The sequence below is a fragment of the Notamacropus eugenii genome, chromosome 4 (genome assembly GCF_028372415.1).
Source record: "Notamacropus eugenii isolate mMacEug1 chromosome 4, mMacEug1.pri_v2, whole genome shotgun sequence".
In the NCBI taxonomy this organism is placed as follows: domain Eukaryota; kingdom Metazoa; phylum Chordata; class Mammalia; order Diprotodontia; family Macropodidae; genus Notamacropus; species Notamacropus eugenii.
The window spans coordinates 178,638,180-178,652,343 of NC_092875.1; the positions used below are offsets into that span (position 1 = coordinate 178,638,180).

At 34.7% G+C, this 14,164-nt stretch overlaps 1 protein-coding gene across 3 annotated transcripts in view; it reads right to left on the reverse strand.

Moving 5' to 3' along the window:
- Nucleotides 1-1,374: 1,374 nt before the first annotated feature.
- Nucleotides 1,375-14,164, reverse strand: part of BLOC1S5 (biogenesis of lysosomal organelles complex 1 subunit 5) — a 49,543-nt gene continuing 36,753 nt past the window's right edge. For all 3 annotated transcript variants that reach the window (XM_072603772.1, XM_072603773.1, XM_072603774.1), the window contains exon 5: nucleotides 1,375-4,877. In XM_072603772.1, coding sequence (XP_072459873.1) covers nucleotides 4,698-4,877 — 180 coding nt within the window. In that variant the 3' untranslated portion in view covers nucleotides 1,375-4,697. The remainder of the gene's footprint in view (nucleotides 4,878-14,164) is intronic.

The window sequence follows — 14,164 nt, forward strand, 5'->3', positions numbered from 1 at the left end:
TTTTTAGTTGCACATTTCAAATCCAAGTTAAAAACAAACTTTTAAACCTTAAAAATTTACTTACTGAAGATTAAATTACATTAGTTTATTTGCAAAATCATTTGATTAAACGTATGGTAGACAACAAAGGAAACTTTTTTCTTAGTGACTTTTTGGCAGAATTTTTGTGGGGGTACTTCCTGAAAAAAGTATTTTTACAATACATCCCTGACAAATAGTTAAATCTGCATTTAATGTTAGATAAATGTTAATTACGTGTTGTTCTTTTTTTCAAGGAAAATAACTATACTGAATCCAAGAAAAAAGACAGGACATATGTCATTCTTTGCACTACTCTAACAAGTATAGCTAATGTCATAAAAATAAACAGGAACTATCATAATTGAAAATTTTGTAACCATGCATTTTTCCTGTCTACCTAGCAGCATATATGAAACTCTCAGAGCTACACCTATCACTCAAAACTGCTGAAACATCTGCCTTGGGGGCTGAAATTTTCCAAGTCTGGTCACAACTTAAAGGTGAAATTTTCCTGGAAAACTTAAGAGCAAATATGCTCACTTATTTTGAGGAGAGATGGTGGAAAACATATATCCCACACTATTTTCCACTTTAAAAAATGTATTAAATTATTTTTAAAGCCCATATTACTCCATAATAGATGAATTTCAGACACTACCTTTCTCTGTCTGAGAAAGCTTTTGTAAATGAAAAAAAAATGTGTAGCTGGAAAAAGAATACTCTGCTTTGATAAATTTTCACTATGCAGTTTCAATAATATTCACTCTTAGAATGTGAAGCATCATTTGACAGCTACACAATACTGGTAATTTTTTGATGATTTACTAAATTAGTGGACAACAATGTCTCCCTTTTTCCTACCCATTTTACTGTTTCTGAAATAGAACCAAATAGGAAGGATTTTAATTTTTTATATTTCTTCACCTTAATATACTGAAGTTTATGACTTAGACCACTATGCTTTTACTCTATCTTTAGAGATAAACTAACTTGGAATTAATTTGCTTTTATAAATAGGGTTATGACTTACTAATGATTAGTTTTCTTTCATTATCATCCAAAACATTTATTGAATACTCATTGCATGCATAGTTCTTTTGTAAAAACCTTTCCAAAAGTTGAATGGAAAATACCAAGTTTAAAATCAAGATAAATTCATGTCAGCTAAATGTATTTTCAAGAGGAACTGCAGTCTTTTTCTATGGTCAGGCTTATTTTTTCAGAACCATTATTTTTTGGACAGTAAAACATGAATAGCACAGAAAGGAAGAGGCCTTTCCTATTCCTTCAAAACCTAAAATCCATTTTTGGCAGGGGTGCAGCAAGATGAGAAAACACAGCTTTACAGATCAATTTAAAAGAACATGATATAATTTTATTTTAGATAGAAATGCATCACCTTATAAAATCTATATGTATTTTTCCATTATTTATGGAGTACACTTAACACTGTCTTTGGAATAATTTTAAAGGACCTTTCCCTATGAAGTGGACATTTTAATCTATACAAAGGTTTGTATAATATAGTTTTGCACAGCTGATAGTGCTGATAGTTGTATCATTAAAAATAGCATGGTATTTAGTAGCTGGAGAAGAAAAGGAGAATATACAGTGGAATTGTATTAATGAATCCAGCTTCTATTTCTCAATTCAGCAAGGACACATTTATTGCCTTGGGTTACAACTATTCAAAAGTTCAATGATTACATTTTTACAGTGGGAATACTACTTGCTACATGCTTCAATTCATAATAATGCTGTTGAAAAATTATGACACGTTTGCAAAGTTCTGAAAAACTCAGCAAAGCATCAGATAAATATCCATTATAATGGTCCCCCAATTTTTTGACTGAAGGCAACTTAAATTCATTTTAAAATATTTTACTTGCACCTTTCCTCTTAAGAAAAAAATAAACAGCCCCAGCCGCAAGTATCAAGGGCAACATTAATGGCACAAGTTCAAACACTCTTGAAACACTTCAGCAAGTAGATGGAGATTTTCCTACATGCAAAATTAGTGTCCTTCTAGAAGTGAAAAAGAGAATACCCTTTGGTACTTAAGAAACCCAAGTGTTTCACCGCACTTTAGTTCATAACTACTGACGTAGAAACTATATATTCATATTAAATCCTGCCCCTGTCATTTATTAGTTTATATAAGCCACTTAGTCTTTCTGCCCTCAGTTTCCTTGTCTGCAAATGATGCAGTAGCACTAGTATCTAAGGTCTCCTCTAGTTCTAAATCTGTGATCTTTGATCCATGTTATTTGGAAGTGACATTTCCACAAACCACAATGATAATCCAAAGAACCTGGAAAGAGTCCAAAATTGTAAAGCATATGGGCTGGAAGAATACAATGCTGCCCTGTTCTGTTTCCCCTTCACCTGCTTACAAATAGTAATAAAACTAGACACAGTCTGTTATAATACATAAGGCATTATCAATGTCAAGAAGGCATGACTATTTAGTGAAGCCTTTGAGATACATACATATGTATATAGTTAATAGTATAGCACAGTTATGTTTTAAGACTGAAAAGGTAATTCTTCAGTAGATTTTATTAAATCTTCATTTTGTTTACTACAAAAATACGTCAAAAGTTATGTTTTTGTATAGTAACTTGTGTCTTTTGTTTTTCTGAAAAATCAGAAACAAATTCTGGAACTTTTTATTGTTGTTATCTTGATATTTGTCTGTAGTATATACCAAAAGTGATTTGGTCATTCTGGGCAATAGGAGGGATAGTGTGCACTACAAGGAAATCATTATCAAGCATCAAACTCCAGTGAAAAAGAGATACTATTAGGATTGTTACAAAGAATATGTTTTGCATTTTTACTCCTGAATGTTCATAATTCCTGTCAAATGATTTTAGAGTTTGTATAAGGTAAAGTAAGTTCATTTCAACTGAGCTTGAACACAAGCAAAGAGAAAAATTATACTCCAGTCAGGCAATCATCTTTCTGAATATATTCTTGATGAAGCATACAGTCCTAATTTTTTAGTTACATTCATTGTTGAATGTGCTTACATGTAAAGACATTCCAGAAGCTACCTTCCATTCAAAAAGGGATTTTTATTTAAGGCTTTCTTTATTTCTCATGTGTGGGATATTTTAGAACTATGTTTTTTTTTCTTTTCCATCCACTAAAGAGAATTAACAAAATTCCAACATGCCTTACTGTCGGCAAGAACTCTTTTTACTCCATGTACTACAGGATGATTGATGAACCTGTCAGGCTTACGGTAGCGGACAGAGAAAGTTGGCTGAAGTTCAGTGTTATTGAAAGAAATCTCAAATACTTATTCTGTCTCCTCTACTAACTTTAATCACATTTTCAACATGCTGCCAAGAATGGAGCTTTGACACTAAGCCATAAATTTACACAGGCAGCCATTGTCGATTTTATGTAGTCACAACACTGAGATAACAAGGGCTGGATATTTTTTTCTTGTTCCCTTCTTCACTGCATAGCAGTTATAATATAATCTGAAATATTTATCCATGCTTTAGGATTCATTTGCAACATATATCCTCTTATTATTGCATTTGATTTCTTCTTGATTAACAAAGACTAAATAAAGAAATACAACTTACATTCTCCTGGTAAGATTGTTAAATGCATATTTTAAAGATCACAGTGATGACAGCATTGTTACATTTTACACCATAATACATTTGTTTATAAGAACACACATTATCACTAAAAACATCTTGATATCTAACATGGCCTTTATGCCACATGAGCCAACACTTTTGGTTCTTCCCGAGCCAGAATACATATGCAGTCCCAGAGGAACTGATTACTCAAATAGCTGTAAAATGTGTGCATACTATTTAACCTAAAAAGCTTAATCCCCTGCAAAACAGATATATAATGAGGTAAATACTGAGTAAGATCATGGTTCTTGAAAAGGGTAAAAAGCACAACCCAGATTTTTGGTAAGCTCTTCCTTAAAGAAAATTTGAAAGTTCAAACTCTTACATGGTAAAAGGCCACTAGTCTCTGTGGAGAGAATTTTGCTGTCTTAGTCCACTGGAGTGTGTGGTCATGATGTGACTGCACAGTTCACACTAATATCCTAAAGTAAGCACTTTATTGTTCAACAAAGATATTGCTGTTGCTCAAACTATTTTGATTTTCAACTCTTTACTCCACGCTGTTTCAAGGCTGGTAGTGTGTGAGCGATACTCGCACAAGAACAATTTGCATTCGCCTCCTCTATCTGGGGATGACTGGTAATTAGCTGGATACGTTGTCTAAACAAGCTAAATGAAATCTCATGTATGAATATGGATTAGATTATCTTTCATAGCCTGAGGATTCTGCTACATCTGCCATCTTCTTATCTATTCAGTGGGCAGGCACAGACTGCAAATTCAGATGGTCTAAGAATCAGTTCATCCCATTCTTCCTCCTATACCCACCTAAATAATTATACAGAGGCACTTAAAGTTGGAGGCATAGAGGGCTCCTTTCTTTTTATAATGAACATTAAATCTGAACTCTACCAAAAGTTTTTATCTTTATTATCAACTCTTTGATATAGCATTACCACCAAAACATACTGCTAAGTTTGGTTACAGTAGGACAAGTAAGTCTGGTGATTTTTTTTTTTTTTGGCACAGTGGAAAGAAAAATTTTTGTATTGTTGTACTGTTGTTACTTAAATGCTAAAATGATGAAAATTTAGCCAGATCTTTCTCCATCTCAGCATATTGTTCTTTAAGACGTTCTGTGGCTTTTCTGTGCTCTTCATCCACTGCAGCCTGCTTGTTGTGTTGCTCTGTCATGAAATCTTCCCATTGGGTTATGCGCTGTTTTTCACTAATCAGTAAGTGTTGATTATTAAGCTGAGGAAACAAAACATGGTCATGCAACATTTCATAGATATGGCTGTTTTTACATTCAGAGAAGACATACACATTTCTGTCTTAAACCAAATTACAAAAAGCAAAACTGATAGTTAATTACCATAATAACAAAGCATGGTTTCTTTCTGATTAGAAAAGTAAATGGGGAAAAAAAGCAACATATTAGGAATAGTAGATTTGATATTCTTCTAACTATGAATAAACATGAATGTTCACATTTCTTAATTTTTTTAAAGTTTATCTTTAAAAACATAAAGACAAATGTGAATATATAGAAACATCAGAAAAAAATGTGTTTTTCAATATGTCTTATCTCTTCTTTTCTGTGCCCCTTAGAGTTACATGCATTTTTGTTAATATATCAAGCAATTTTAAAAAACCAGGTTAATAAGTCACATTTATAAAGCACTTGAAATATTTTTTCCCTTACAACCACCTAGGGAGCTGGTAACAAATAACTTATTATTGTCATTCTACAGCTGAGAAACTGAAGATCACAACTTTAAATGGTTTCCTTCTTCAAAGACCAGAAGAAGCAACAAAAGGAAATGCTATTTTGACTTAAATCAAGAAAGAATTAGTTGCTGAAGTAGAAGTGATGAGAACCTCAGGAGGTACTTGTCCATTCTATCTTAGGATCCACAAAAGATAAGGAAAGATAAGTATAGTCCAAAGTATGGCCTAGGTTTTAGGAAAAGAGATTTCAAAAGTTCAGAGAAAAGATAAGTAGTAACTTTTGGTATAAAATTTCATCTGGAAATTAAGCCAGGGAGGGTGAGAGACTCTCAGGAATGAAATTCTGATAAGACAAACACAGATAACTCTAATAAGAAGGAAAAGGAGGGGTATACGGTCTAAAGAGACTACTGTGTATACACAGGGAACTCATTTATCAAATTAGGGCATTTAACTGAAGAACACAAGAGTGGCCTAGTCTTATAAGCTTAGTATCAGAACTAAAACAGAACAAATCAAGGCTGATAATGAATACAAAAAAACAGGGATATTTTACCCCTTGGAAAGGATGATGACAAAGAAAAGGCAGAACTAGTTAATTCTAAATTTGTTTCAGTTTTCACCAGTTTCCAGCTATGAAAGGAACATCATGTAGGGGCTGGTAGGAGTAATGTCACTAATTCTAGAACACTAAGAGTTAATCATATAGCTAACCAAGTTGTCTTTCTACCAAAGTCTTATTTAAGAGCTAAAGGTCAAAACTATTAAGAAAAATTAGAACAGATAAGGAAATTTTACCCCAATGCATGTCAGTAAAGAAAAGTTAATGTATAATACACAGTAATTTCCATATCAGTACTTCAACAAACATTTATCAAGTACTTACTACATGCCAGTTATTGTGCTAAGCACTGAAGATACAAAAAAAGGCCAAAACAATCCCTGCCCTCAAAAAGCTCATATTCTAATGGGGCAGATGACATGCAAACTGTATGTACAGACAAGATATATTATTCTGGGCCCAAGTCTTTTGTGGATTTGGGTCTTTATTACATCCTTCCTCAAAACCCAAATGGCTTATAGTTACAACTATTAGTAACGAAAACAAAGACAAAAGCAAAACAAGACAATCCTTATTCAACAAGATTCTACATACCAGCAGCTGAGTCCAATCTGAGAAGATGGCTCACCTCAAAGAAATGGATCATGGGAAACTAAGACATGCTGTGAAACCAGAGCAGACACACTGGACCTGGTTTCTTAAGATCTAAATTTTCTAATTAGAGATAAAAAGTTGCTAAAGGAAGGTGGAGATGGTTCACATAATGATCAGCTATACAGAGTTAACAAATGTCTTGGCAAATGCTCTCCTTGATCCTGTTCTAGTGCATCAAATACCTTTACTTCCAGTGTCATCAAATGCATCAAATACCTTTACTTAGCAGTCATGATGTATTTTGCTTCTCAACATGTACTGTATACACGTTGCTATGTGCAAGTGGAATGTAAGCTCTTTGAGGGCAGTAACTATATTATGGTTTTGTATCTTCAGAATCTAGAACAGTGTCTAGTGCATTGTAGGTATTTAATAAAGGTTTGGTGAAATGAAATGAATTCCCTACCAAGGAAAAGAATCTTGAAGGATTTTGGCCTGGAAAAGAATAAACGAAAACAGTCAACTGAGCTGAACTCAAGATAAGCGAAGAAATGGCAAGATAAGAGATGAGATATCCTTAAGCATTTAGGTCAGAACTGAACCAAAGGTATTGAAAGAACTGGTGGTTAGGATTTCTGAAAAATCCCTCATAATCTCTTTAAAAAATATATAGAAATAAGAAGAGTTGCCATAGTCCTGGAGGTAGATTAATACTCTGATTCTCAAAAAAGGGAGTTTACTTTGATTCCCAACAAGACGATTAAATGTATTAGAAAATGATAGCTTGATTATTTTCAAAAGGAAGAAAGGACAATGTACCTGAATTTTAATAAAGCATTTGAAAAAGTATCTCACTGTATTTCTGTGCACAAGATAGACAAACACGAGCTAGATTAAAGTATAACTATGTACATTTAGAACTGGTTGAATAACAGGACCCAAAGAGTAGATTAATGAATTGAAAGAACTTGCAGACAGTATACTACAGTGGCTGTAGAACTGACTATAGACTCAGGTTATATAGGTTAAAAATCCTACTTCTGTCATTTATTACCTGCCTGATTCTCAATTATTTACCTTTCTGAGGCTCAGTTTCCTCATCTGAAAAATGAGGGGGTTGGATTAAGATATCCTCTTTTGTTCCTTTTGGCTCTAAATTTATGGTCCCTATGATCCTAAGTTCTCTAGTGAAAGGTTCCTGGGATCTGTCCTTAGCCCTGGTTCTGTTTAACAAATTTTTCTCCCCAATGGCATGGTTGGCCTGCTTATCAAATCTGCAGATAACATGCAGTTGGAAAGCATGGCAAAAATATTAAAAAATAGGACAGAAATATAATACAAGAGGTCTTATCTAATGAGATGGAAATAGTGGGAGAGGGGAGCTTGCAAACACTGCCACATGCACCTCACAACTTTGCCTGACCCACCATTAACCCATGGCCAACCCTATTATGTTCTTCAGACATTAGTGTAGACAAGTTAGCTGTAGAACACAGCAACTTTGTGTTTTTGCTGACAAGAGTCTAAAAGAAAACAGAAAAGTTCACCTCTAAGCACTAAAGATAAAAAACAAACAAACGAAAAATCTGGTTACAAAGGCTACACTGTTACAGAATTATTCCTAGCTTCACATGCCAGTGTGGTGACTTCATATAAATGAATGAATGAAAAAACACTTAAGTGCTTACTATGTGCCAAGTACCATACTAAGCAAAGAGAAGGGGGAAAGGAAGGAAGATGGGGAGGGGGACAGAGAAAAAGAGACAAAGAGAGAAACAGAGAAAAAAACAGAGAGAGAATTTCTTACTTAAGGAGCTCATATTCTAATAGGAGAAGACAATTTATATAAAGGAGTAGTAACCACATGGGGAGGAATGTTTTGTTCTGGGAAGGTGGAGGGGAGTGTAAGGGTGGTGGTAGAGGTACACCTAGATAGTGAATGGTCTGGGACTGAGTGGACTGATGAATGGATGGGATATGAAACTGAAGCATGACACAATGACAATGATGGTGATGATAACTGTGTGGAGAGATTTGCTGATAAAAACTTCATCCTGAAGCAAACTAGTCCTAGTATCCTGTCCATAGCAAATACTGAACCCAATACAAATAGTGTCCAATTATCTATGGAGCTAAGACTGACTGGTTAGATGAAAAGTATGTGGTCTTGGGCAGGTGAAAGAAGGCATGAACCTTGTAGAAGCCTCAGGGTACTTTTTCTCTTGGAATGGTAAACCCAGGAAGAACACAGTGTTTTGTTATATAATAACAGTAGGCACTTTTAATAAATGAATGCATGGTGATTTTTTACTGTCCCATTACTTTCTGTGAACAACTTCTATCCTGTACTTGTGAAATTGATTTGTTGTTGTTGTAGATGTTAAAGATAAGATTCCTCTTTAAGTAAGAGGTGGAATAGATGACCTCTGATATCCCATCTTACGTTCATACTGTGTGATTACATACTTGACTGGTCACAATGCAAGCACATGTCAGAAATGAGATTTGGACTCAGGTTTTTGGTTCAAGTCTAGCATTTTTTCCACTCTACCATGCTTCTTCCTCATCACAGACTCAACAACAAATAAAAGATTTAAGAAAGTATTTTTAACTACACTATGGTGGATTTTACAGACTCATAAATTATGAGAATTAGAAGAGACTTTGAGAGATTATTCTAACTCCATGTTTTCAGGCAGGTAAATGTTCTCCTCTTGATGTGTTTCAAGTATGGAAAATCTACTTTTGCTTCAAGAAATTTAACTGACCTTGGATGATGTGTGTGAGTGAACATAAGGAAGTCAGGCCTAAAACCTTTACACCACCAAGTTACCCTTCAAGGATGCCTGGTGGAATCAAACAATGATCATAAGGAAGAAGGAAGGGACTGTTGCTACCCCTCATTACCAAATTTCCAACCAATCATGTGTTCCCTGCACCTCAAAGCTCCATAGCCAATCATGCTGCCCTCAACTCTATGACATCACACTGTTCTGCAATTTGTTCTATACAGACTCCCAAAAACCTATAAAAGGGGAGTTGTGAATCTGCTAGGGATTTTTAGTATATACAGAGGAAGGCCACTAACTCCTTTATGGGTAGGCAGAATGCCCTGCCAATAAATGTTATCTTGCATGGAAAATTGCCTGTTTACCTTGTTGAATATCACCTGTGATATGACAAAAAAATTACTAAAATAAAGACAAATAACATTTACCTCTTCTCCTTTAGTTTACAAAAGGTGCCTGCTATCCTAACACAAAAGGAAATTACACTAGTTTGTCCTAATTTGTTTTTCACATATTAATGTTACTTACTTTACCCACTAATACCCTAAGTTGTTAATAATTTACTGGTTCTATTCTAGTATCTTTCCATATATGAATGGAATTGCCATTCTATAAAAGGTAAAAGAAAGCACATATAAGTTATATTAAATAACATGGGAAAAAATGAAGCTACTTTTTACTTAGTATGACAAAAGTAAATGCTCTATTTTTAAATCTTTCAATAAAATGTGCAAACAATGATAACTAATGTTAACCAACATCTTCATTGTAGAGAATGTATTGAAGCTAAGGAACACCAAGTTTAAGGGAAATTTATAAAGTATCACAGCACAAGTGGACATAAAATGCATGGCACTGCATATAACCAAAAGGGAAACTCAACAGATCAGAAAACAATTGCAGCCACCACAGCCTAATGCCAAGAATTCCACATCAGTAACATATTTCTACTCAAAAGGATCTTTGATCTCATTGATGTAGTTATTTCTTCCAACAATACAGATCATGACAAAACTATCCCTGCCCGCAATCTTGGGTGACTTTTATCCAATTCCCCTAAAAGTTCATCAGGGGCTTACGGGTAGGAGGTGACAGAAGTACCTTCTGAGTTTTCTCAATTTCTCTTGTCACTGCAAATTGTCATTGTCATACCAATGAAGAATGTGACTTATCTATTACTTATCCCCTCCCTCATAGGGGACCTGTTCACTATAGCTTTTTTTACTTTTACATTTCTTTGATAGGATGCCTTGTTTATAATTCCTCATTTGTAATGTGTCATAGTCTGTTCACTTTTCCATTGCCTTTTGGGTGGTTTTTAAATTCTGTGGAGAATGTAGGTTTCTATAACTCATAGTTATACAATGTTGCCAAGAGATGCTATTAAAAAAAAAAGATGATACGATATCCTTGTTCAAGGGAGAAACATGGGGTAATTAAAATAATTTTAATGTTTCCTAAAGAAAATCCAGCCTACTTTCTTACTCTTATTCAATTCTGGGTACAACTTATTGTTTATTCAAAGACAAGTCTACTAGTCTGGATGAGCTCTATGAGTCATTCAACTGCATATCATATGCTAGACAATGAGCATTTTCTTTATGTGGCTAGTTAGGCCAAAATTATTAGGATGATTATAAATCTCATTTAGGAATCTCTATTGCATTCCAGGTCCAATGTACTAAGCATAATGTCATTCACAACACTGTAGGAGCTAATCACCTACAAGCAATTCCTCCACAAATCCTTATTCTGATTTGTCACCCTAAAAACTACGCATCTTTCAAGTATGGTCCCAACAATGAGCTCAGTTTCTTGACAACAGGTCTAGATAAATATGAGAGGCTCATTACTGGTAGGCTGGACACTTAATAATGAGCTTATTGGCCATAACCTATAAAAAAGAAAAATAGAAAGCAGCTCTTGCAATGATAATTGTAGAGTAGAATAAAAGGAGGAAAAGGACTCTGAGAATCAAATAGTTTTTAGACCATTTATAAAAAATAATTTAGTAATTGGTATTTTCAGTGTGAGATCTTATCCAATAGACATAACTACTAGATTAACTAAATTGTATTAATCTTGGCATTTTTCTTGGCTAGACATCACAAAAATATTGCAGATAAATTAAAGGGTGGCTTGTGGATTCTCTGGGGAAAGGAAATCAGAAGTTGGTTTGATCACATATCTAAAATCAACATGGGACATATGATTATCTCATATTGCTGTGTTCAGCGATAGCATTTGCAAATTGATCACTATGGAAATAATTGTAGCTAACTCACCAAGAGTTGTTACAAAGAATGAAGGTATAGAGAAATTTCAACAAAGAAATCTATAAATCCTCCAAATTAAATCATGATAAATTTTGCCAGTTGGTGATTTCTAAGTAAAGATGGAAACAGGTAAAGACAGTAAGAAATATATCAGAAAATAGGATTCAGGAGCAAGGAACAAGGGAAATCAGATGTATACTACACAGAAGCCTCAAATCTATATATCAAGGGTATTTTCTTCAAGAAAATGATCTGAATGCTCTGGATACAGCACACATCCAATAACATTAATGAAAAAGAAAAGAAAAAACCCAGAATGAGGATACTTTAACACACAGAGAACAACTTCTTATTGACATAAGGCTCATTTCTTAATCAGTTGACTATGTACAAGAGTATCTCCAAATTGTTAAAGATTAAAATTAATACAAAACTAGAAGAATAAAAATGAGAAAAATAGATGGCATTCAATTCACTTCAACCTGACCCATTTAAACAAGTCACATACACACGCACACACACACACGAAATGGAGGCAAGGTACTGGCATGCATTAGTGATTTTATATAGACCAATGTAATTTAACAGTGAAAATCAACCAGAAGACTCAACTAAGGAAATGAAAAAAGACTAAAAATGTTCTCAGTTAAGAAACCCATGATTGAATTTGACAGAGGTATATGGCAGCTAAGGGCAGTCACAGTTCGGAGCATAAAGTTATTTGTAAAATCTTATGGAGCAGGATGGTGAGATTCCTCTCTTAAAACAGAGAAGTAGTATAATGAACAAACAATTTGAAGAAAGCTTGGCAAAAGACTAAGTGCATTTAGGGATGAAGCTGGAGGCATGGCAGATAAAAGATGGACAAAATCTACAAAGCTTGATAAGATGAACTCTTTTTATCATTAAGGTCAATGCAATTACCACATCTGGATTTTAAAATCCCAGTCCTGGACATACTTCCTAGGGGAAATGGAAATAAATCTGAACAAAACTAAGATGGAAAAAGCAGCTAGATTAGCCCAAGAACACACAGAGGAAGTCCATGCTGGAAGCAACATAATTTTGAGAAAATTTAGATATCAATTCTCAAGGTATCAGAAAGATGGGGAAGATACCAAAGAAATGAAAGATGCTAAGTTCTTTTTAAAAATTACCACCAGCATTTCTGAGCTGACTGAAAAAAACATGAAGCAAAGAGTCATATAAGTTTAGATGATCAGAATAAAACATACTTTTTATAAAGAAAAGTGCTGTCACCTTTTGATTAGTTTTGCCATCTTTCCTTTTTTTTTTTTCCCCCAGGGACTGTATGGAACATTCAGGGAAGACTAGTGTGGGTTTGATGAGCCCTTTTCAGGGCTGTGCATTTCCCTTTTGGTGTCTATCTGTCACTCAGCTCTCACCTACGGATCCAAGAAGCTGTAGCATGTAAAGTGACCACACCCTGGTAAACCCATCTCAGCATTTGGAGGGTAATCAAGGGGCCTCAAATCTCAAACCTACTAATGAGTTAGGGAGGTGTGTACCCCACATATGAAGATTTCCCCAGTGGAATGGGGCAGATGAAAACAATTTGTTCCAACAACCAAGAAGGTGGCTGAAGCAGGAGCTGGGAGAGTGCTTAGAGTCTGGTCAGGCATCAAAGACGCCAAAATGCATCCACTGCATTCCTGGCCATTGCCAGTCATCCTGACTTTTGTGTTGTCACTGGACTTCAATAACTCTGAAAGAGGCTGATGACTCTATGATATTCTTCCTTACTTAAATCCCATTTCATGTGTGAGTCAAGACATCATCCCATTATGTCACTGGTCCTCTTTGAAGACGAAGAATGATCAACAACAACAACAACAACACTTTTTCCATTTTATTCATTCTGATAAGAAGAGATAGCTCTAAAAAGATCTGACATTAAGAGAAGTTTGGGGGCCCTCTACAAATGAAATTAAATGTATTTTTAAATAATGAGATCTTGAAGAACAACCTATTATTATACTGTTCATTTCCTTTTATACAGAATCACAGAGCTTTGCAGTTGGGAGGGACAGGCAGCAGAGGCCATCGAGACCAAGCTATAAATGAAAAATGATCCCCTTTGTAACATAACAGCTCTCCTGCATTTGCCTGAAGCTCCCCTGCTTCTATAATATAGGGGAGTCTACTACTTCCAGTAGCATTCCCTTTTTAGACAGTTCTAATTATTAAGGAGTTCTCCTATACATCAAGACTAAATTTGATTCTGCCACTCCTACCTACTGCTCCTAGCTCTGACTTGTAGAGAGAAGCAATGTGGTCCAGTGAAAAGAATTTTTAGCTTGGAGTGCTGAACTTGGGATTCACAAGGCTTAAATATAAATCCTGGTTCTTCCACATCTATGTGGCTGAGCAAATCATTTAACCTTTTTTATAGGAGTGAAACTAGATAATTTCTAAGGTCCCTTCTAGTTCTAACCCTAGGATACTATTCATAAGTAGAACAAGTCAGATTTCTCTTCCATGTGACCAATTTTTATCTACTTGACCCTAGACTTTTCTTCTCCTATACATACCCCTAAGTCTTTCATAAGATCATTATATAACAAGGAT